Source organism: Leguminivora glycinivorella, chromosome 11, assembly GCF_023078275.1.
Source record: "Leguminivora glycinivorella isolate SPB_JAAS2020 chromosome 11, LegGlyc_1.1, whole genome shotgun sequence".
NCBI classification, from domain to species: Eukaryota; Metazoa; Arthropoda; class Insecta; order Lepidoptera; family Tortricidae; genus Leguminivora; species Leguminivora glycinivorella.
This window is the reverse complement of record NC_062981.1, coordinates 3,024,665-3,051,334: the sequence shown is the minus strand read 5'-3', so window position 1 is coordinate 3,051,334 and position 26,670 is coordinate 3,024,665. Positions and strand designations below refer to the sequence as shown.

At 39.2% G+C, this 26,670-nt stretch overlaps 1 protein-coding gene across 1 annotated transcript in view; it reads left to right on the top strand.

Annotated features, from left to right (window-relative positions):
- Window positions 1–26,157, top strand: part of LOC125230985 (frizzled-10-like) — a 31,247-nt gene extending 5,090 nt beyond the window's left edge. Inside the window, exon 2 of the mRNA XM_048136307.1 lies at window positions 24,687–26,157. Coding sequence (XP_047992264.1) covers window positions 24,687–26,045 — 1,359 coding nt within the window. The 3' untranslated portion in view covers window positions 26,046–26,157. The remainder of the gene's footprint in view (window positions 1–24,686) is intronic.
- The last annotated feature ends 513 nt before the right edge of the window (window positions 26,158–26,670 follow it).

Below are 26,670 nucleotides of genomic sequence, written 5' to 3'. Positions count from 1 at the left end.
TAACTAGATTTATCGAAAAAAAATTGTCCATTAAGAACAACTCAGTCAAAAGATATTTCAAAAAAATCTTTAAAATCGAGGTTCCGCTCTCTACTCTTTCCTCCTTCAAAACTTAATCAATCGGAACGAAATTTGAGAATCTGAATAACAATGAAATAATCTATGTCGGACCGTTTAGCTTTTTTGGTTAATTGTTACCAATCTTGAGTATCACACCTTTTTTGCGCCACAATGAAAAAGGCCGTTTTTGGAAATTTTTAATTAGCTCTAGAGTCTTTAAAAAGCAGAATATCAAAAAAATCAAAACGGTCCGACACAGATAAAAATAATAGCAATCTGTGTTGAAAAAATTATTGCTCTATCTTCAAAAACCAGGGAGGAAATAGTCGAGAGCGTTTGTATGGAGAATTGACCCCTACCGTATCGTCTTAAAACATTACACAGTTTGTATAAATGCACTGTTAAAAGCACCGATTACTAAAGAAATAGATCGAGAACATGATCAGCACTTACGGCCGCTTTCAGTGTGATTAATGGCTTCTGTAACAAGCAAAATCCATTAAAACGCTCATGTTGCAAATTCATTTGGATTATTCTGAGCTGCATTAAATCAATAAACACGCGGACGTTTTGATACAACTATCGCGATAGCGGTATCTTTACAGCCCAATAACGCGGAGCAGGCGTTTATTTATATCCCTTATCGAATCGCGGCTATCTTGCCTTAAGTGCCGATGTATATCGGTTAATGCCGCTCTATCGTCGGCATCGCTTTTACGCGTATCTCCGATTACTTCACTTATATGAATTTCGCTGTACATGTAAACATCGATTCGTTCCGCAGTGACGTTTGCTGATATGTTTCTAATTAGTTAATGAAGTTATTCATTATCGCTCCATCTAATTACGTGTGATGACTATTGTGATAGTCTCCGTCTACTTTATAAACGAGGTCATATTTTTACAATAAAACTTAATCTGACGCACGTTTTTAAATCATATTTTCATCTTCACGATTTACAACAGTAAAAATATATCTTGATCTTGTCAGTTCAAAGTAGACTGAACTGCAACCTGCTGTTGGTTCAATGTTGTAGAATTAGAGAAGAATAAAAGTGGTCCAGTCCTCCAAACGGGCCTTATCGGGCGTACAATCGGGTCCATTTGTTCTAGTGGGATGGTCCATTCACGAAAAGTTTCATCTGATTTTGCTGCATCGTCACTGCGCGGGCGTTCACCTCTAGATTGGGCAATCGAACCCAATTCATGGACAGATAAATTTTCTGTATCGCTCGTAATGGTATTTCTTAATTAAAGTCTAGCGTGGACACCGCTCTTTTACTTGACATTTAAAAGTACATTTCCTTTTTTATAGCTTTTAGACTTTCATTGCGCTTACACTGGTTTAATTTGTGTTTTATTACACAAGCTATAAATTTAACTTTACTGTTCAGAATAACTTAACGAGTTCAATGATTTTCGGGAACCATCACAGTTCCAAAGTATTAAGGATACTTTAGCTGTAAGTAGCCACTTAAATGTTTACGACCAAATACAAAACTGCTTGAACTTTCCGGATATTGCGAGACATGATCTAAATCCCGAGCAAATACGAAGTAAGGCCAACAAAAGCCGGCTTTTAGCTCCTCTTAGAGGTGGTGGCAAGTGCCAGGACACCCACACCTGAGCGCCATTAGCACCACTCTACAAATTGGCTAACAGAACTCGGCTGTTCGAGAATAACCCAGCGCTAAAGTGTCAGAATGTGAGTTATTTAGTCATAAAAACCGGTCAAATAAGCGGCCTATCTTTCCGTTTCCTTAGGCGATTGCATCGAGTGTAAAGTCGGCGTTAAGAAAGAATTCCACGGCAACACCTTGTTTTACCTCATTCCCCGTCGTTGCTGCAATTATCCCTGACCTTTATTGAATGTTTCAAAAAAGTATTCTAGACTTATCACGTCCGTCATAAACTTGGGCATAAAATAATAAACTCCAACGTAACTAGATAAGACTTGATAACCCATTTCCCCAATTGTCGGCGTCTTTGAGCATTGTGTCAAAATTGCCCGGCTTTTTTGGGTCGGGGTACATCTGAGGTGTTATTGAGAAGTCCGTATTCTTTGAAGCACCCTATCATTAGCGCAGGTACGGGGATTATACGGCGGCCATAATAGGGCCCGGTGTTTCGGATGAAAGTTTTCAGCTTTGTTAAGTCATGCTTGAAGTCATCGTGGAGGGTAATCTCTGTCCTATTGTTGGGTTGCAGCAGTTTTACGGTAATTTTCATCACGGAAATGTTGATTTGTTCCGAGGGCCGGCGCGTTGCATTGTTGAACGATGTTGGTGAACTAAATGAAATTGTCATGGCATTGTCGATTCGATACGCGTAAGTTCTTCTGAGGATCCTAGTTTTTACATCGATTAACAAAACTGATACATCACTTTCAACAAAGAAACATTCAAATTATTGATACACTGCAGAATAGTACTCGCCCATTCTTTATTAATTATTTTCTTGTCTCATAAATGTCATAATTTTATACATCACAAAAGTTCATAATTCTAGATTTACGGACCATCGCTATAAATTTATAGCCACATCTTTGAATAACTTAGCACTCGGAATAAAAAACGTTCGACTTTGTGCGACCGCCTACCTGGGGTAATTAGGAGGGGCAATTTGTGAGTTCCGCCGGTTCGCCCGCGGCGCCCGCGCCATCTTTCAAACCGACTTTTAAACTTTAATAATCTTATGCGGTCGGCAGGTATCGAGCCATGAAAAAGCTTCTTTCTTCTTTATGACAAGTCACGCCTAAATTGTAGGCATTTAATAGACGTAAGTACACGTAATTTTGGTGGATTTCGTATGATCTCGGGGACAAAATATCAAGGTGTTTAAAAATAATGTTCTATGTAAATTTTAACTTTAACATAATAAAGGTCACTAAATTAAATGTTGACTGGCGAAATCGAATAGAGTCCTTTACCCAACATTGGGACACCAACGTATGCTAACAAAATAAAAATATTTACGTCAAGACAATTTTGATCGCGACAGTACCAGCTGCCTTTAAAGCGCATTAAACAGTTCATACGTCAGCCTTGAGAGCTTTTTCAATTAATTACACTAATTAAACAAAAGAAGTGCAAGTTTTTACTATGCACGTTCAAGTATGTATCATACGGACGCCGCAGTATGCGAGCGGGTCTCTAATTGCATTGTAATTGCGCCGTTAACTGCCACAATTAGATGCCATAAAGTGGGGAAGGGGGGGCGAGGGAGGGGGTGGCGGCGAGATCAAAGCGGCGCGATTACCGCACGATGCGCCTGCGCTTGTGCGGTCGCAGTGGTATTTTGCGAACAGTATGAGTGTGCAAAAATGCGGCGTGTTATTTTGAAAATGAATCATCATTCATTCAACATTTGTTTATGGTGTATAGCATAAGTTATACCTATGTTCAATCAATGGAATGAATTAATTGGACTGAAGTAATTTAAAACCAACCTTTAACAATAATTAGTATAAATAAATTTGTTTGCCTTTAATTACTTCAGAGCAGACGAGACAAGAAGCATAGGTCTGTTTAACTGTAATTAATTGATTTCTTATTTTCTGTAATTCCGCTCGCAATCTGCGCTCGTTCTCGCCGGCGTCCGCTGGCTGGGCGCAACGCCAGCGTTCGTCCAGCGCACCGCTATCATTGCGCTCCGCTAATGCTCTCAAAACGCGCATGTGTGGCTGAGCTTTTATTCTCTGCCAAGCGGTTCAATCACACCAACGGACAACTGAAAGGACAAAATTGTGAACATCTTAAGTCTGTGTACTGCGACAACATTTTGTTTTATTGCCATGCGCGTACGTCGACCCGATGCATCGATGCGATTGCGATCACCAACTTATCTACATCTACCCGATAACATCTTAATACATCCACATAAACACCATTTTCGCTTGACCCATGTGTTCATTTGAAGTGGTTCGCATTCCCTAATGACATGTAACTTATAATTTAGACTTAAATGAACTGTATTAAGATTTAAATTGTCTTAATATCAATAGGAGAATAATACGTTTTGATACTTGTAGTTAGCATTTGCATTTTTAATTGTGAATCGGATAATCGAGCGAATATTAATTATTATGTTTTGTTTTAATCGATTGTGGGATCATGTTTGGTGATCTGTTTTTGTTTTTATGATGTCAATGATGTCATTTTCCTTAATGATAATGATTAATAAACGTTTGAAGACAGCCATCCATAATAAGACTATTGTTGATAAATATCGTGGTTGTATGTAATGTAAATACATATTTGCATATAAATACGCGAAGAGACCTAAACTAGTAAAAACACATGATATTATATTAAACATCTAATATCATAGGTATTACCTTTAAATTCTCTTTACGTTGCAATGTATACGAAGACACAAGAACAGTTATGCCTATCCACTATACAATTTTCATAGGCTACTTACCTACAGCTAAACTATAGCTTGATAACAAGCAGGCATGAATAGAATAGAACATTTAAACACAATAACTTGATCCTTGATAGAACAGAGCCTATTCTCCGGCAAATCTAGCACATCTCCACTCTCGTTCCCCGTACTGCCTCTATTATAAACGAAATGGCATGGTCATCCCGTCCTAAGAATTCTTGATACTTATTCCTATAGATTACAGAGCTTTTGCGTCAAGCTCTAATGTAAAGATCGAACGTAGAATAATGATTTAAATCTTGATAAACAAAGTTGTGATTTAACTAATGTTTTGTTGTCAAAATTACCAGTCGAAATCGGAAGGAAAAAATATGAACAAACTCGTTGATGAATTCGCCATGCACTTTTGCAGCTCACTGTACATCGTTGTAGCGGAAGATCTTCAAAATTCAAACGATTTCCGAAAATTCGTAGTCACTACTTTTTCGCATGCATTATACTGCCTGGCATACCTACATTCTTAGTGCGTTAGGACTTAGGACAGTTAGGACCGATAACCCCATACATTACAGGCGCCATCTAGGATTTTTTCTATTAAAATCCTTCTGACATCCCATATCGCATCGGATAATGTGAAAATGGACTTAAAACCTTCATACTCTCTACTCTCCTCAATACTCAAGCTTGATTATGGCCGAGTTACGATCTCGTATGCGAGTTTCATTGTCCTGCAATCATGCAATGTATTAAAATCGCATGCGAGTTCGTGCGTCGTCTGTGAGCTTAGTGAGCAAGCGCTAATGTGTCGAATAATGTGGTCTATGGATTTATGAAAATAAAAATCCTCGTATACTGGTCTAGTACCCTATATCTTATACTTACCCGCGCTAAGAGATTGGAATACCCTTGTACACTCTAACTCCAAACGGACATATCTCACTCATTGACACTTCACCACTTTAAACTTTATCATTATAATCACTAAGTTCAAATTTAATTGCAGAAGTACCTCAAGTTGTGTTTTAAAAGTGAAGGCTGGGAGGTGAGGAATGCAGCCCAATTAGACGGGTTCGATTCCCGATCCGACACGCACGGCGGTAAATCATTTTATAGCCCAAATGTGGAATTACGAAAACTCGAGTTATGCTGTTACCGTTATGAGATTAAGGAGCATTAAAAGTAACTAAATTTTTATGAAGATTACGTATATCTTTACTTTACTGCATATTCTGTAAGACTCAGAAGTTTCTGGTTCTAGTCAGGAGTCAGGACTCATTTGAATTTCAGTCAAAAGTTTTGCATTTTCCGAGCTGTAGTATTGTCATACATTATAATTTTCTACTACTTACTTTTTGAGACATAGGTACTATCGACAACTTGAATTAAAAAGTATTTTCACAGAATTACAATTCTGCATTTTGCTTTTCGATTTGGGAAGTAGGTCTATCTACTATCTTCTTGTCTATCTTCCGTCAATTTCTAGTCCATCAATTATTTCAAAATTTGTAAAGCTATGGTTCAGGTGGCAGTACCTAAACAGAAAGGTAAACTAAAGCTAAACAAAATATTTCTAGGAGTCGGAAATTCTTCAAAGACACTTATTGTTTAAGTTTTTGAACACTTCACAAGTTTCTTGACAAACATGTGACAATTTCTAAAGTACCGTTTAGTTTGTCCATTTAACGTGGTTTCTCAAAATTTCGCGTTTGCCGGCGAACTCCTTATAAGGCCCAGCGAAACTAGTTCCTCGAGTGTTCCAACTTCCAACTTAGACGCACTGAGTGCTAAAGAACAGGCATTAGAGATGTTCCGGCCTCTTGGTGTTGCCTAACGGTTTGGCTCTTTAGATCGAGGCGAGCATTCAGCCGCAGATAGCGTCCATTCAATTTAAGTCAGATACTTGATATTCAGCGAGCATAGACATTTGTTTAACTCCCTTGTTAAGGTTTCTGTCACCTTTAGATAATCAGATCAGTCCTGGCAAGAGTATTCCAGAGGGCATATACTAAGATAGCATCGACAGTAAACATCAAACGTAAAGAAAAATAAGATGACGTTGACCGATGGTACGAAGAGTCATGTGTCTATTTCCATGCAGTATTTAAGTTTGATCATCGTTTTCTATTATCACTGATTGTCATCTTGATTCTTGATTTGCCGGCTTGCCTGCTTCAATTGAGGTATATTCGTGCTTTCCATCCCAAAATCGGTAAATGCCAAAGATACTAGACATCTGTGCTGATCTGCTGAATGAAGATGTCATTCGCAAAATGTAATTCTGCATAAAAGATCTGAACATTCTGAATACAAAAAAAGAATTGCTTGCGACGTCATCATCACAAAATATATGATATGATATCCTATCCCAGGCTGTCATTGAGTGTTCGTGGATTGGCCACGGCCGCGCTGTCAGCCGTCTCACAAAAACCTCACCGTGACAAATCGGTGTTGCCATTATGTTGGTAATATTCAGCCCTATCTTCTGTAGATCTCCCGAACCGGTCGCGGCGGAGACCGAACCTAATTGATAATAATCGGACTCTCGTGACCGATCTCTGATAGAAGCTCACAGCTTATACATTCTACAGAAGAGAATTCTGACTGGTAGTTTTAAGGTTGTTTTTCGATTGTTTCACGCAAGTTTATCTTTGTAGAATGATGGGATTCGGAGTTAAAAGCCAAGATAATCTTGCAGTTTAAAGAGTAATAGCCTCTTTATAATACAGGCGGGTTTTCTTTGAAATTTATACGGTTATGTTGGTGCAATGATGCGATTGGACGCAGCGGCACGGCAAAGGGACTGATTGTAGCGCATTTAATTTATAATAATAATCGAGGCATTAATACCTGGGCACGGAAACGCTTTGAAAGGTTTCGTAAGACTATCTCGCTGTAATTAGATATGGAAGTAAGAAATTGTATAGCGCTATGATTCGGTGTTGCAGTATCATAGCAATCGTTGGTTAAATGGGTACATTGGTGTTCATATTTCGACAGGTTGATTGATGATAAATATGTTAAAATGAGAACGAAAACGTAGTTTTTCTGGCACCTACTTCAGCATAAGATAATTTGTAAAGAAGTGTGTAATGATCGACTTAGTGATTATGTAACCATTAGATCCCTAAAACAAAATCTAAATTAGAGTGCAATCCTAATTAAGTGTCTTTAAAACATGAAATAAATTACAAACTTTAATGTGATCTGCATTTCTTCCACATTGATGGATATCTCCATTCGCCAGTAGGAACATTTCAGACAGACAGCCGTCTGATTGACAATAAAACTGCCCAATCCGCCCAGACTCTTGATTAGTGATCTATAAACGCTATCGTAAAAGCGCGCGCGCACAAAAACGACGTAACTTTAGAAAACTTGTATTCTAAATTGTATTTGAAACTGTAGGTATAAGCTTTAAAATAGAAGGGTAGAATACTGTGATAGGTTGAATTGTTTTGAAAAATGTGGGTTGTTCGCCGGCAATCGTTCGCGAAATCGGTTGAGGGAAATGACGCAGCTGGTGTTGCGCAAGCGCTGAGAGAAATATATGTAGCGGTACATTTATACGGTGTTCCGTCTTTAAACTAGGGTTAACATCTAAAGGAGGAATAGAATTTTGGTCAAAGTATCTTACTATACTCTGATAGCATGACGAAAAGTAAAATTAGCTTAATATAATTATATAGCAGATTCAGATTGTTTTGAACGGGAACTGACGGGATATGTTCTTTTCTAATTATTCCAATGGTAGAGAATGCCTTTTGGCATTAAGTCCACCATTTGTGTAAAAGACTGTCAGCACTGATGTTTTGCCAAACCAATATAAAGTATCTACAATGAGTTGTCTAAACTTTGTACCCACTTGGCAAGCAATATAGTGTATGAATGTCAGGAAAAATATGATTTTTGAAAATATTGTGAAGTTATGAATGTTATGATCATTGGCGCGATTTGTCGTTACAGAGCTTGCCAATTCGGTACTGAGAATGCAGAAGTAACTTATCAGACTTCTCGCGGATGAGAAAAACACTAGGACAACATTTAAATTTTAACATTTGTATTGTAGGGATTCCTCATACAGTGGCTTATTTTACAACAGTGACAATTGTCGGCGGGCAGCACAGATTAATAATAAGATTAATAAGTTACTAACGTCCGGCAGTGACATTTCGCCGTTCATCGCCTGTCCAACAAGGAAATATTGACGCTGAGTAACAATGTTACTTATCAACCCAGAAATAGGCACACAATTGTCAGTGTCAAGTGTCAATGTCACTGTGATGAAGTTATTTTTATTCCGGGCAAAATTGTTTATCTCACCTCAGCTCAGCACCCCGTCTGACCTTATTAAAACATATAATCACGCCTGTATCCCATAAAGAGGTAGGCAGAGCACATGAACTACTAAGTTTCAGTGCCACTCTTGGCAAAAAGGGGTTGAAAGAAATCCAAATTGTGACATTGCAGTGGCAGGTTGCCAGCCTCTCGCCTACGCCACAATTTAACCCATATCCCACGGTCGACTTCTACGAAACCCACGGGAAGAAAAGGGGTTATGAAATTCTTAACCCGTCTCCACACGGGGCAACCTAAAATACCTTATTAAAAACCTACAATGTTTTCCCAAATCAGACGAACATAACGGCCTCTTCATATACATCTCTTCACATAAACCCCGTGTCCCACAGCGGAGCCCGGCGCCTCCTTATCGGCCTGATAAGCCGAGGAATGTTAAGTGTGCACCGAATTAATGCTAATTAAACAGGATGCTGCTAACGGCTTATTAAACGCGCTTTTTAATAAGCTTTGACTGAAATGTGTTTACATTGGGAAATTTCCGTTTTATGTATAAAATTTGTAAATTGAATTAATTTGATAGTAAGCAAGGAAAACTGAATTATAATATCATAGGCAGACAGTTTCTCCATGATGCGTAGAGTAAGCAACTAAGCAGTTAAGACAACATAAGTCCATGCAGATAATGCCTTAATGGATGATAAGGAATTTAGCTAAGGAATTCATTGTAATACCACGGAAAAGCAACAATAAATGAACGAATATACATAATTAGGTATTATTTAGTGTACTCTTAGTGGTTACTAAAGAGCTTAACACAGCCGGTACTGATGTGCCGACGGAAAGTTTCCAAAATTCTGAAATTTTCACATAGGAAAACTTCGGAAACTTCCGGTATTTTGTATGGACAATTGTATGGGTGGAAATTTTCCATTTCATAAATTTAAATTCCCTTTTTTATTTTTCGTGAATTTTTCATGAAATTTAAGATTTTTTTGGAAAGTTCACGCAACTTGCACAACACTAGACACAGCGTATTATTACCTACACGTATGCTATTTCTATTCTTCTGATAAATAAATTTTACTATCATTATCCACAAAAACGGACTAGTCCATGGAACTATAGTACAACATTTCCTTACTACTCTAGACTACAGACGTACTACGTGTAATAGCATTGGTACATAGTTTCCATATGAATACAGCCTACACCAAACGCGCCGCCTCGACGCACGTACGCATTTAAACGCATTTTTCCTTTCAAAAAGTCGCATGCGTCGTCCCATCACACTCACTTATGCCCTTTAAAGAGTTATTGCGATTAATTCGCTTGTCACAGTATAAGGACGACTCAGTAGTTACTCTCCGGCAGTGGCGAAAGGTACCTACTGCGTTAAACAAAATTACTATGTATGTTACTCGACTTCCTCCAAAGGAAGATGCTGTTATCTAATACTATTAACTATAAGTATTAGTATAACAAAAACCAGACCCAGGTATCGCTGGGAGGACAGTGTGGCAGCGTCTGCGTCAGCTTCAAGTCAGTGACTGGCAAGAGGCTGCGCAGGATCGGGACAGGTGGCGATCTCTCATTTCGGAAGCCAAGATTCACTTTAGATCATTGAGGCAAAATAGTTCGTTTTGATTTATTAGTATAACAATACCACATCATATTAGTCAGAAAACGCAAAAAATATTATACATATTATTCTTATCCACGTTAATCCGCTTGCATGTGTTGCGTACGTACACGATGCGCTTGTGTGCACACCGCGCGGCGTACATTTGTTAGAAGAGTTATTACACTTATTACTGGTATTATTTATACTGTGGCTTCGTGCACATAAATAACCATTAAAAACTGTTTATGCCTGACGCGACAGCCGCCCCGTTCAGTTGTCAATTACTCGCGAGCCTTTAGAGGCATGAGTTTACTTCGATTGCAAGGTTAAGGCTTTTTGACTGTCGTGATGTACTTTAAAATGGCAAAACTGTGTACATACAGGGCGTTTATATAGTGCACTGTGATCTCATGATCTGTGATAATTTATTAAGCAACTTTTACTGTAAGACCAACCCAGAAATCGTGAAAAATTGGCTGTTCTAATACAGAATGTATGCTGACTGTTTATCTTAACATTTTCTATCCAGTGAGAGTATTTTTTTCACCCACCTAGGCCCTAATGCCCTGGCTGACCTTTATTTCTGTTAGGTCTTTTGATGTAGGTACACAAGTATACGATTCTTTTAGTTTGCAAAATACTTAGTACATAGTACATAGTAATATTGAATGTAACCACATCAACCTCGTTTCGCAATGTAAACAATTTTATTCAACGAATATGTGGCATTATGTGGCTCATTTAAACTACATCTCACTAACCATAACGCTCCCGCGAAGAATGTAAACAAAAATATTTCTCAAAACCCACTGAAACTGTAACTCGAATTGTTCTGTCAACATGTCTGGTCGACGAAGCTTATTCAGATTTCAACAACATTAATACCAATACTCAACCAATTAAAGAGGAACATTTAAATGAGTGTCGTGTTTTCAAGATCTGAATGTGCCTCACGTGGGCAGTGTATAAAGCGAATCGGTTTTTTTTCGTTTATTCTGGTCGGAACTGGATGACAATAATGGATGTGGTGATATGCAGTCGCATTTAGGTTCGTTATTGAGTGCTGACCTTGTATCATGAAACATTGGGTCGTCAGTCGTCAAGGTTCGCGGCCGAGGTCTTACTACAATAGATACAAAAATAATAACACATTTATTTTGGACGCCACAGGTTGAAAGACATTTTTTTTTCTGTCACTGCTGGATAGTCTCCAGTAGGGCAATCATGGTCGCGCGATAGATGATAAAACATATCGGGCCGTCCCTATCGCACTTAGAAATAGTGCGATAGGGACGGCCTGCTATTTTATCATTTATCGCGCGACCATAATTACCTGCCTGGCAGGCAAGAATGGTGGCGTGATAAACGACATATAACGTCAGGCCATCCTTTTCGCACTATTTGTAAGTGCGACAGGGTCACACCGATCGATGTTTTAAAGTTTATCCAGCTAGTGTGTTACGCCCGCTGTTCGTCTTATTTTATTTCGAAGACAGTCTCATTTGGCAGATTATTTATGTCGAAGATAGGGCAGTCGAGCTGTCTTTTACCTATCAGCACGGGAAGCATGGTCGCGCGATAGACGATAAAATATCAGGCCGTCCCTATCGCACTTACAAATAGTGCGATAGGGGCGGCCTGCTATTTTATCGTCTATCGCGCGACCATGCTTCCCGTGCTGATAATATACAAAATATAATTTAAATGCTACTACATTATAAGATATGACCTATTTTAATTTTAGTGCTGTCTGGTTCGACATAAAACTGCACATTTGTCCCACATCTATTTAAACATCGAACGTGACAAACAAACATATTATTTTATTATCTTCACACACTCTTGGCTCTAATATTGAAAGGTAAATTTGCCTAAGCTAAGTCAACACACGAAATTGCGCGAACATGACTGTTTGCCGACCTTAACTTGTTTGATGGTCCTCACATATTGACAGACTTCGCAAGAGTTGAGTAAACATACTCGTATTTAGAAGTCTTAGTTATTTTAAATGTACCTATTTGAAGTACATTTGGTAAATTAGGAAGTGTGGAAGCTTGGGATCCAGTAGTACATCTGATAATGGAACAAGCACGACGAAGACTGTGAGGCATTTGTGTTGTATGGTGTTGGACATTTGCAGTTTGTTTTTGTCAATTTTGTGTAGATTAATTAATTATTTGTTTTTTAACATACACATACATACAATTACGTCTGTTTCCCATAAAGTGGTAGACAGAGCACATGAAACTGCTAAAGATACAGTGCCACTCTTGGCAAATAAGGGATTGAAAGAATTGTATTTTTTTTTTAATATTGTATAATATTTATATTTTTATAGATTTTTAAGGCAGGTTTTTATATTTATAGATTTTTAAGGCAGGGTGTGTGAACCTGCCTTAAAAATCTATAAATATAAAAACAGGTTCACACACTGTTAATAAAGATAGTTATAACTATCTTTATTAACAGTGTGTGAACCTGCCTTAAAAATCTATATTATTTGTGGTGGTTCATAAATATTTCTTGTATGTGGGTAGCTTTTGCACATTGTAATTTTTCCTCAGTCAACCGTCGACCACGAATGCTGTAAAGTGTTCGAAACGTCGGGATGAATTGTAAATTCATTATACGCGATATAATCCGTTTCCATAGTTTTATTTGATTAGGAAGTGTAGTTGACAATTTTACCCGAAAAGTGAAACTTTAAAGCAACAAGACACAAAAAAACAGAAGATATACTCTCTTATGGGACTGTGCAAGTGTGCATATACCTCTGTCCTATCCTATCTGTTAGGCAAAAAAAATAAGTTAATTAAATTTAATACATTCTTATAAACAGCTAGTTTTACATGACTTCAAAGCGTACGCGTACATACATTAACTCGGAATAGACTAGATCAAATCATTCACCTAATTTAGAACCGGGTAAGTGACCGTCTTGGGAATCTAGATATTTGCTCTGCGGGATGTAATGTAACGTTGGCTAGCAAAATAAACAGACCCATAGCAAAATAACCCGCGCCCGCGCAACTTCTGTGTGTAATTCCAATTGCAACAGAGTATATTATATACCTACCTAAATAATAGCATGTTAATCTTTCATATGTGTTGGTGTATGGTAAACCATTGGCTTTAACTTCAGAGAAGAAAAATCGTTTTTGAACGTATGCAAAAATTACGAAATATTTTTTCGTTTATTCCGTCAATAGTCTTTTCACATATTAAGCCAACCAAGATTGTAGATACCTTGAAAATGTGTAAAAATATTATCCATACTAATATGTATTATAAATGGGAAAGTGTGTGTGTCTGTTTGTCCGTCACGGAAAAACGGAGCGATGAATTGACGTGTTTTTTTAAGTGGAGGTAGTTGAAGGGATGGAGAGTGACATAGGCTACTTTTTGTCTCCTTCTAATGCGAGCGAAGCCGCGGGCAAAAGCTAGTATTGTTAATAAATGGAAGTTTTGGAACAGTTTAACCCACTGAAGTGACTAAAGTTAATCAATATCTGGCGGAATCCATCCGGTTTATGGGCTCTGCCTTACCCAACAGTCCGAAAGTAACCGCAGAGATTTTAGGTACTATCTATCTCTCTAGTATTAAAGAACGTTATTGAATATCTATATATCCTAGTCTGTTCATATTCTTTGATGAATACTTTTGCATGTTAAATTGTATCTTGTTATTTAATGCATGTTAATTATAAGATGTAATGTTTTGAAAAGAAGTTGCCCGCCGAGTTTCTTGCCGGTCCCATAGTGGATACCCCCCTCCCAACTGAGGGGGGACTGAAATCTTCTCGAGGCTGAGGCGTAGGGTTAGAGCCGGCGTAGCTTTATTTGGCGTTCATATGCGCATTGTAATATGCCTACTTGAAAAATAAATATTTCATTTTCATTTTCATATGATGCTGTAGGTCACTCCCCACTGGTTTTGCGAATAACCGCCCACCGCATTCAATTGCAACTCGGCCTGTTTTCATTAGCGGCGTCTTTGAGCAGGGCTGCTAATAGGCAGATGCTCGCGATGGCTATCAAGATGGCTATCTCGTGCTTGACTGTCGCCAGTCATGTATTTTAAAGGTTACATGTGTACTTGTGTACTAAATTATACAAATGGCTACGTTGGTATTACCTACACCTTTGATGAATCAGATAATAGCTTGAATATGTATTTTAAATTCTGTTGTCACATACCAATCATGCTATTTTGCCTGTCGGGGTTGATTTCTGAAGTCTGATGGTCGGTGTAGCCATTTTAGCAATCAGGCGTTCGTTTTATTAAACCCCGATTTATAACATTAGTATGCTTTGAGCTACAATATAATTCCACTTTCGGTAGACGATAGATTGTATTTAATGACAGACCATAATTGCCCTGCAGGGGCCCGTTTCTCGAAAGGTACAAGCGTTGTATTACAAGTGCGCGAACTGTCAAATCGTATGGGTTGTCATGGAAACACACTTGTAATACAAGGCTTGTACCTTTCGAGAAACGGGCCCCAGGTGGTGCTTTTTACAAGCTTTTATTTCAACTTGCCTTGTTAATATGTTAGTGTGTGCGTCAAAACGTAGAAGCTAATTTGACCCACTTCCCGTGTCCGATTGAGTTGAAATTTTGAACACATATGTAAATCACAATCAAAGGTACAGTCGGCGATAAAAGCTTGTACCAAAAATGATTTTTTTGCAAAAACTTATTACCCACACTAAAACGCAGAGTGGTGCATTTCCTGTCAAGTCGAAACTTCAGAGTTCAAACCGTCTGTACTGAAAAACATCGTATGATAAACCCGATGTGAACAGTCCTTTTGCAAAATTGTGAATCGCCCGGCGCCGCAAAACTATCAATTAGATAGTACAAAGTATAATGCTGATAATCCCCCACGCACACTAAAGTCAGTAGCACACATAGGTAATCTAGAAATCTGATAACGAGCTGATGTTTATCTGTTTCGTGGGTACCTACATATCTTTAGAGAATGATATCGTAAGATAAAAGTACCTTAATTTAGATTATCTTAGTTTATTTACCTACCATAACAAAATGCGTGTATATCATGACAGAGCATTAAAGTAATGAAGTATACATTTCTACAGTAATTTACACCATTATCTACACCTCACCAGTTGCTACTAAATACTGTACTGATACTACGGGGGACAAAAGAGCTGGCAGCTTCCTCGCTCAACGTATAAATATTTCGATTCAGCGAGGAAATGCTGCCAGAATCTTGGGCACTATGCCTCAGGCAGGGGCTCTCTTTAGACTTAGATTTTTCGTTTTTTTTTAATTGCCTAGTTTATGATATTTATTGTATGGGTTTTTTATGTAAGTGTTATTAAAATAATTTAAATACTGTACTAAAGTGTTGTCTCCCTTAAGATTTTTCCTTTCCAAAATTAAAAATAAAGCCTATGTTTTTGACAGCCCTAATTCAATTTATACATCAAAGGGCTCCCGCTCCAATGAAGACTTCCCGTTGTATACAATATACAGTATACGTTGTTTGTATACGCCACGAGTGTATACAGAAATGTGGCTAGATTTGTTTACCGCAGCTAAAATAGCACAAGGCCGAAATAAACGGGAGAGTTCATTTTTCAGACTATTGGCCTGAAATATATGTTTATGAATTATACCCACTTCTTTTTGCATCAGAAAAAAGATAAACAATTTTGACACGTCTTGTTTTAGTGAATTAATTATGTTTAAACATCAAAAATAACGAAAATTATTATAAGTAGGTAACTATGATTTGTTGTAGAGTTCAATTAGGTAAAAAGGAAATTAAGGAAACCTTAAAAAGGTCACTTTCGCTTCCGGACATCTGTTTGTCGGTCTGTTGCATCCTCTTATCACTAAAACGATGTCATAAAAGTGTATTCATACTCAAACTAAGAGAGTTGTTCCTACCCCGTATTTAAAACACTACACACACAGTATAAACTCTATGGTAGTTCTTCAATTCGTTTTGAATGCAATTTAAAAAATAATCTAATTGGAAAACCCCTTTGAAGATTTTGTTACTCCTTCGGAAATATTATGGCCATTATAGGAGCTTAATTAAGTGTATACTGTATCATAATTAGCTTATCCATTTTTAACAAAGAGCCAATTTTTTAATAAAGACTACCCCAGACGGTTCTACATCATACAATTCTTTTTTTATCTTCAAAGTTAATTATTAACCGACAGTCACTTTGATCCGCTATATCGGTACGTTTGAAGTGCCGTGTCGTTTAACACGTGCGCTCAAATCCATCTACACACATTGCATTTTCAACTCTAAAGTATAAAGAATTAAAGAGTGCTTTAGCTTAGCTAGTAGCAATGTTACTATAAGTGCACTATAAATAAATAGAACAGGGAGAATGCGAAACATTGAAGTATGTGTAAATAGATTTAACACATGTACATATTATACACTTTTAAAGTCGCTATCAAATATATCAGAGGTTCTGTGCTCAGAGCTGACAAGGCGCGCACAAATATCTGACCAGGGTGCATAGCCGAATGGCACAAAACGCTTCACGAAACGCTCACGAATCGTGAAGCGTTTGGGCTTTCGGTTACGCACACAGGAGACAGATTTTTGAATTTCGAATGCACGAATTCGCCGTTTGAAATTATTGCGTAGAAACACTGGAAAACGACAAAATGCTATTTTTGTAAAAGGACGGCTAACCACTCGGTAACAACATTTTAAATCGCTAGTAGTGGGGATATTATTGAACGAAATTCACGAAATCGAATGGTCGACATTCATAAATGGGCTCCCGTGTGTCTGTTTCCAAGGCATTAAGAGTGTGTTCCGATATTTTTGAGCACCCCGGCATGTCCGATATATTTGACGGGGAATGCACAAAGTAAACTAATTTAACGCCTTGAAAATAAAGCAGTTGTCTTTGAAGTCGTGATTAATCTTTTGTCTATGACTCATGGATATAATGTTAAAAACGTTGTCTTTGATGGAAATTAAGTGGTGTCTGTCAGTTGTTTGATTATTAATGACAAGTTCCGTGATCTGAGGTACGGTTACCACGAGTTGTCATATGACATTTACGTTAGCAGTAATAGAAAAAACAGAAGCAAGGGAAGAAAACTTTTGAGCCAAGTTAAAGAAAAAATTAAATGTAGTAAAGTTTCAGGAGCTTAAAAGCAGAAAGAAAAATGGCATTCCGTGGCGATTATCTACTCCATAGACAAGAGTCTAGTCATAGACTAGTCCAGACTAGCCAAAAGCCTAAGGGCCCATTTAGACGGTACGAGAATTCGCATACGAGTTTTATTACATTGCGGTATTTGATGGCTGTGCAAAATTGTATGTACCCTCAATAGCCCGCAATGTAACTAAAATCGCATGCGAGTTCGCACGCCGTCTAAATTGGGTTTAATACGATGGAGTGAGCTCGCCCAGAAGATGCCTGTTCACTCTTGATTTGAAGGTTCTTCACCCATTCGCTGACACTATGCCGAACCACTGTCGCAGAAAAACCCGTATATGTATTTTCAGTGACAGGCGGAGCACTGTCAGCGAAAGCGTTAAGAATATGATGAGATATTATGTATATAGTATATAGTGCGACCAAAATGTGTGGAATGCACCCTAAGTGCGTTTTCACATTATCCGATCCGATATCGGAAGGAGGACCGATATCTCATATATGTAAGCCGCCGTCTTTGATTTTTGCCTTTGAAATCCTTCCTACATCTGATATCTGATGTGAAAACGCACTCACGGTACCGCTACTGACAGGCCCCGTAGCCGAATGGCATTTCTGCGACGCGAAACGAAAACGAAACGCCGCAAAACGTAGTCTGGCTCTGTCGCGCCAATACGCAAGAGTGATAGAGATAGATATCTACGAGCGTTTCGTTTCGTGAGCGTTGTGCAATTTGACTACGTACCCGTACTGACTTGGCATGTAAATAAAAAATGTCATTTCATCATGTAGTTTATTCAAACATTTACTCGTGCCTACAGATGTTTAATATTGATCTCACCTTGAGTTTTCAAGAAACTCAACACCCCATTGTACGGAGCTATTAAGTGGCAATATGTTTATAACAACATCCGTAATGCGACCCGTAGGTAGTGCTGTCACGCGAGATCTTTATAAACAATACAATCGTGTAAAACTTCGGATTGTTCTCACGAACTTTTACAAAAACGTGCGCTCTATAATTATTAATTGTGATTAGAAACTGATTAAGTAGATAGTAAATGGAATGAAAATGAAGCGATTTATAACTTTTTTTTTAATTTAAGCTTTTTCCTGCGGCTTCGCTCGCGTTAAATTCGGAAATTGCGGAGTGCTCCATACAAAACCTCTTTTAAGGAAGTCGGGGGGTTGGAAAGAGACAAAAAGTAGCCTATGTCACTCTCCATCCCTTCAACTATCTCCACTTAAAATATTACGTCAATTCGTCACTCCGTTTTGCCGTGAAAGACGGACAAACAAACAGACACACACACTTTACCATTAATAATATTAAGTATGGATTATTCTCTACGGTAACGGGGCGCGTGCACGGAGTTTTCTTTTACATATCTCCTCTTGTACCTATGAGATGTAGTGACACAGTCAATAAACATACCAGCTTTCTAGTATTCGTTATATTAAGTACATTGTACTTTTATTAAAATACATTGCAAATACTCTTTATTGTACACCTCAATACAGGAAACTATACACAGCAACTTAGAAGAGGTAAAACAACAGACGATTTTATGTCTATAAAGCGATCTTTTCCAGACAACTCAATTACTGTGTAAAATAGGTAAATTTAATTTATTAAAATAATTGTGTAGAACCATAATCGATTAAAAATATTAAAATAACCACTTCACAAGTGGTTCAAAATGTAGCCCATTTTCTATTCATTCAGTAGTTTCATAACATCTAAAAGGCAATAAAGCCGTGTCGACACGACACGCGACGGCGATACGACACGCATGTGATATTAAAGCATGTCGGTCCGACCCCGGTGCATCGGTCGGCACCAACTGGCCTTAACATCAAAGACGGATAGGGTTGGCACTGTTGTCGATACCGGAAGTGTTAATGAACTTTCTTTAATCTACTTGGAGATCGTAATTCGTAATCCAAGTCAACTATGCCGATAGGAAATTGATAAAGGCTAGTACCAAGTAGAGTTCTCAGTGCGTATTTTTTTTTAATGGGCTTACTCTTATATAAAACTGACTGGTCGACTACCTACTATGATAACTAGTCGTAGTTTATTTATATTTTTTTATCCACCTCATGGTACCTGTTTTTATTGTCTTGTCTTTTTGTTTTTCTCAAAACTTGCGCACTGATTAGGTACTAGTACCTACTGTGCGTATTAGTACGCATACGCACCGCACGGTTCCGAATCGCATTCTAAAAAGTAATGACGGTCTCAAAGGTGCTCGTGGAGACCTCATTTAGATTGTCCTCCTAAAATGCAACCAACCCTCTAATCATCCACCTATTACAGTATTTCTAAAACTTATTAGTCGCCAGCCCTACGATACGCGCTGGCTGACATCAAAGCGCCGGCGCAGGCTATTTTCGGCCGCGCCGGTAATTATTTTTTTGTCACACGTTGCTTTGTGCGCTGACGCTGGGTTGATGAATGTTTATACCAAACTTTAACTTAACGTCTGTTTTACTGTGAGTGGCTGAAACTAAATAGCTTTGATGTGCGACCAAAATGGATCCCGGCTGGTTGTCCACCTGTTTGGACTATCTAAAGAGTACTAGTATATCTGTTATAATTATAACTCATTCCATCTTAAAAGGCAGTAGTTTCTAAGCGACGATTTATATCTGAGAAAATCATGGCAATAATTTGCTATGCGGGAAAATTGTCAGTTCTACTTCTTTTAAATGTCCATCTAACGGCACTGTCTGGCTACTTACGACAAATCGAGGCATTCATTTCAGAAATCTACCTAAATATTTGAATTTCTAAGTCATCCGAAAATGTGTGTTAAGTACCTAACTAAAATATACCAGAAAGGTATTTCAAGTCTCTGTAACTGCACAATACTTGCCACACGTCTTTAAATACTTGAGTTACAGAGCATAACACATCAATTATTAAATGTTTTAAATACCTATACGGTTAACTGAACATCAGATATGTTCTCGGAAAAGGATAACTTTTTGTATGGAACCCTGAAATGGTAGCTTGTTATAAAAGAGTTCTTTAGCCCCGTCATTTCAACGATTCGGCACTCAAGATGTTTATTCGACCAAATAAATACGGTTCTAAACCTCAATGGATTAGATAAATGTAAACAAACTCTGTGAAGTATTAAGATCATACTTAATACAAAGTTCAATTAAACTGACTGTTTATACGAACAAGGTCTATTTTCGACTAAATGTATGAAGTAAGTAGTTGGTGTACGTATCAATAGACCCTTGAAAGCGATCGAAAACATCCGAAAGTACTTGGGGGAATGTTTGATCTAACTTTTGTTAAGGGGTAGACAGTAGACAGATGATACGTGCTGTCAACGAGTGAAGTGGAGCGATGTCCGTGATGTCACCGAGAAACCATGACAAATTGACAAATGGTATGAGATTCCTTACGATTTTCTTTCTAAGGTAATATCGAGGACATTGACGTTGTCACAGTTTCATGGTGGTCTAATGTTCCATTATCCACTCAAAACAAATGCCTTTATTCGTTTATATTGACTTGAAATCAGCTGGGATTTAAACGACAGCTGCGGAGTTGAGTCGCTGTCATTCAACCTAGAATCTGGCTGGTTTGTCTTCCATCGCAAAATTATCAATATTCTAAATTTCTGTTAGGTAAAGCCCATGCGCACAGCTAAATGTTATTAATAACTAGTGTTAGGTACCTGGAGGTACTGTAGTTACCTACATTAAACTACGTGAGAACATTCCAAACGTTAAATTAAATCTTTAGGTATTTCGCACCGAAGTCCACTTCCACGAATGTATGTTATTAAATATCGCATGTTTGTTATTTCATGTGTCCGGTTACAGCCTGCCTTCAGCGGTACATTACAAAAGATCTTGTGTTTCAAAAACGGCTGCCTCGTAAATACCTAAGTAATTAAAATACACTTGTTGGTGACGCAACTACATTTAATTGTTACCTATAATTGAACCTAGCATTGCGTCAATGGAGTAATTTATTTCGATCAGTACGATGTTTCTTGTGGTCTGTGGTAAAGAATGTCTTTCCATCTGTCTTTTGTGGTTTCTCTGTAATAAAAATACCTTACTTATTTTTTTATGAACGTAGGAAACGAAAAAAAATATCGCTTAATTTTTTATTCGTAACCTTACTCTCGCGTCCAAAACGTACAACTTTTAAAATAATAATCTTCCAAACAACGTTTAAAAAGTGAAAAATTCATGCGAATTTTCATATGAAAATAAACTTTTGACGTCAGTACGATATTTAATAGGTACGATACGATGAAGTTAAAGTTATAGCTGCCCCTTAACCAAAGCATCTTACCTTACGACGTGGACATCAGAAGGCTCTTCGGCTCGCAAACAGTTTGTTTGCCCGTCTTTGTCCCGTGTTTGTAAAAACTAAACCGGCGAGCCGCGGTAATAGGATGAATAGCGGTGTTGTTGCAATGGCTTACAGAACAGCCAATGCACAGAATTCGAGGCCTCAGACGAACTAACAGAGCTTCCACTGCAAAACGGTGCTCGAATAGCCAGATGAAGACATTTAGATTTTTGTTTTTCGCGGTATAGAATCTCAGGTAGCGTAAATAATAGAGATTGATTGTTAGGTTAAACACTTATTACCCATTGACCCTTTCGCGCCAACAACACGAAATCAAAGTTTTGTCGCTGTTGTTATACAACACTCACCATCACCACCTGACTATCCGCAATTGCATCGAAGATGAGAGAACAACATACAATTTGTTTGGCCTTTGCCATGACAAAGTTAAGACTATTCAAATTTGAAGAACCTAGTTATAATTATAGAAGTAGGTAGACTTAAAAATACTATCACGACACATGTTTCATAATAGGTTCTTGTGAACTAAATTTTCCTGCGCTCGCGCACCTAATAGAATTACACGCCGGGTATCGGCGGGTTATCTAAGTAAAAAGTCTTCAAAAGTATAAGAAAAGATAGTTTAGAAAAAACCTTTAAAAGGTTCACGTAATATTAGACGGGATTTGATACTTTTTAGGGACTTGAATTGGATATTCAATAGATAAGATCTTAACTTAGATTGCATCGGAGCTTCCGTGTTGACAGAGACATTTGTAGATTGTTATCGCAATTTTGGAAGTAGGAAGTTTGTTGTAACTTGAATAGATATTTTTTTAGAAGGCAAATATGAATGAATTTGGTACCATATCAGTGATCTCTTTGATCGAAGTATGAATGGTTCTCGTAGCTACCGTACGGTATGTTTATTATTACGGCATTGCTAAATTTATTAAAATTGATTTTGAAGTTTTTTTCTATGCCTCATATTGCACGCTAGATAGATGTCTTCTAGCTATTCAATAACAATAAACTACATAAGTATTAATATTTTGTCTTAAACATTAAACAAAATATGCAATACGAAAGATTGTGTATAAATACAAACTACTTAATAAGAGTGTAAAATGAGTCCTATAAAGATATATTAACAGTAAGCCAGCCGCTGGCCGATCTTAGAAGATAAAACCATATCTTCTAAGCAGTTAAAATCATGCCTTAACATTGAAATAAATCAAACAAACGTTCACGTCATCAAACTTAGTCTAAATGCAGTTGCATGCCCGAAATATCAGGTCCGTCGAAGCGTGCATTCCCACAGAAGCATCCCTAATTGCGGCATTCGCGGCCGAGGACCAAGGTTCCGTTTTTGCTCCACATTAACAATGCCTGGCGAACCGTTAAAGTCCGCAGCCGCTGCAGGCATGCAATGTGTGTTTTTGCTTAGAAACTTGTTTAAAATAAGCCTTGCCTTACATTTTCAAAGGCAAAGTAAATCTGTATTACTCATACCTCTTCAAATTTTTTTTACACGTCGATTTTTTACATGGCATGTCCATAGCATACTGACATAATGCCGAATTAGTTTATGTCAACAATAAACAGCTGTACAATGTAATAACCTAACCACAAAATTAAAGTTTAAAAAAATACCCCGACCGCGACGTAGTAGACCGATTTTCATGAACCATGGCTAAGAACACTCCCGACTAACTCAACTTTCAGACAAAAAAAAAACGAAATCTAAATCGGTTCATCCGTTCGAGAGCTACGATGCCACAGATAGATATACACACAGACAGACAGACAGACACGTCAAACTTATAACACCCCGTCGGTTTTTGAGGGTTAAAAAGTAATAACTTCCACAAATAATGTTGCGCCAATACATGACATCATCATTACATTACCTACCTACAAACATAAACACATGTTAGCCTCTCTGAAGCCCTACCTTATTATCGCACTATTCCTTAATTCGTCGTCAGTAAATCAGTAATTAAGCACAAGACAAACTTCACCGCCCTAAACCCGTCACACAAGTCACCGCGACCCTTTACAAAAAGCTGCCTCGTCAGTCGGAGTCCCTTCATTCTGACATCCGCAAAAACGCGACCTTGCCTTTGTTCACTTTGTTGTTTTTGCCAGAATTGGCATGGGAACAGAGGAACGGGTTGGCAGTTTCCTGTTACTGATTTGATTAGTGCGATTAGAAGGGAGGCTAATAGAACATTACCTTTACTTAATTATAGGTATTAATGGCGTACCTACATATGTACATTTGTAGTACATTTGTAGATAGATCATTGTCGATAATTAGTTCTACAGATGCATTTGTACGAGTAGATGCGGCAAAAAAATCCTTGACCATTTGCCTTTTGTGGCAAAAAAGGTGTGATGAGGCGTGAAGTCGTGGTTAAGATTTTTTGTTCGGCCTTAGCATTATTTTTAAACGTATCGATACCTACCTAATGTACTCGTAACGTCGATTTCTAATGTACTCATCAGTCTTCTTAAAGCTCGGCCACACATGCGCGTTTTGATAGCGTAGGCGGAGCGGTAGCGGAGAGTTAGCGGAGCGTTAGCGAAGCGCAACGATAGCAGTGCGCCGGATGAACGCTGGCGTTGCGCCCAACGGACGCCGGCGGGAACTAACGAACGCGGATTGCGAGCGGAACGCCAGCGTTCCGCCGGCGCACCGCTAACGCTACGCTATCAAAACGCTTTACGTGTGGCGGAGGCTTAAAATGTTTGAAAACCTAATTCAAAAGTTGTTAGATGTATTTAGAGACTCAAGTGCTAAATATGTATTTCTCGTTATTCCAGATGGGTGCGTTCGCCGGCATCCTGTCGAGCGGGTGCTCGCCGCACGCGCGCTTCCTGCTGTGCTCCGCCTTCGTGCCCCTCTGCACCCGCGAGGTCTCCGGCTCCGTCAGCGCCTGCCGCGCGCTCTGCGAGACCGTCGCCGACGACTGCAAGCAACAACTCCACGAACTCACCCTAGACTGCACCGCCTTCCCGCTCAGAGCAGACAGGAGACTCTGCATGCGCCCGCCCAACGCCAGCGAATCCGAACCAGAACCACCCCCACCACCAAGGTGGCCGTTCCACGAACAAGATCTACGCGAACACGGCTGCCCACCGGCGCACACTAGAGCCCCCACAGGAGAGTGCTGGCCCGCGTGCGGACAACCAGCCCAGTACACGCAAGGCGACAAGCGCACAGCTGAGATCCTCATGACTACCCTCGCCTGGTTCTCCCTACTATCGACCACCTTCGCGTTGCTTACGTTTTGCGCGGAGCCGTCGAGATACCGCTACCCGGAGAGGCCGGTAGTGTGGATGGCGGCGTGCCACGCCATCATAGCCTTAGCGTACGTCGCGCGCGGCTGGCTCGGAGCTAAGATAGTCTCCTGCTCGGGAACTACGCTCGCCGTCGACGGGCTAGCATCCACTACATGCGTAGCGTTCTTCTCTATAACTTACTACTTTACACTGGCCGCTGATGCTTGGTTCGCGAACGCGTGCGTCGCGTGGTACCTAACAGCTGCTAGCGAATGGTCGACGGAAGTTCTAGAGAGAGCGGCAGCGTATTTACATGCAGTAGCCTGGGGCTGGGCCGGCGCTTGGACAGCGGCAGCTTTGGCTTTGAGAAGAGTGACAGCAGACGAGCTGACAGGGACGTGTGTCGTATCAGACGCGGCCGCTGCGGCTTTGATAGGCGTGCCAAGAGGTGCATTGCTCGTGACATCTATCGCGCTAGCATTCGGCGCGTGTCCAGGCATCATGAGAGTGCGAAGAGCTTTAGACTCACGAGGCGCAAAGCGCGTCGGAAGGCTCGCCGCCCGAGCGGCCGTCTGCGGACTTCTATATTTAATATTAGCCGCCGCGGGTACAGCGGTGAGAGTTTACGAATCTCGCCTGAGAGAAACGCAGTCCGGCCTGGCGTTACTGGCAGCTCTAGAGGCCGGGAATCAGGAAGAAACGGTCGGATCGAATGGGCTTTCAATCTGCCTGTGGCTCGCTTGCGGCATAGCGGCTGGCGCCTGGGCGTGGTCGCGGAAATCAGCTGTTGTCTGGAGGAAAGCGCTTTGCCCCCCTCGCAAAGCCCCGAGCTACTCCCCACCCTTACTTAGAACTCACCCCCCCTACTATAAGAGACCGCTGCACGTGTCCCGTGTGTGAATCTGTGTGAAAGACTGTTAAGTGCCTAATTTATGCCTTCTGTGAAGGCGCTCTCGATTGTAAAACTGTAAATAATGTAAATATATATTATACTGTTGATTTTTGATATAAATGCCATGTTTTCTTTATCCCCTTTCTCAGAAACTTCGGTTAACATGCACCAAAGAATTCTTATTTCACTGACCTAACTCCTTAAAACATATTAAAATAGTAAAAGCACGCAGTAGAATTCCTTTACACCACCGGCTGAATTCATTGGTGCATCTTGCGAAGTATTAACTATATAAAGCACTAATATTTCTTATAGGTAGATATTTTCGTAATCCTCTGTACGGCCTGGGGCCTGGCATAAAAAAAATAACCCCACCATCTATGTAAATAGCATTGCATGTGGCAACTATTTTGACACTTCTGTATCAGAAAAGTGTTGCTATGATAAAAAAAATCCATCTCTACCTTGTTTTGCCTTGGCAACTTGCTGCAACCCAATATTAACCTACGCGCAATACGTAAAGGATCGACGCGGGGGGTTATCTATCAAAACAACAGAATAAAATTGTTAAACACTTTTATTAATAAACTGTTAAACATATATTACATCGATAGGTATATATAGCTCTCTATA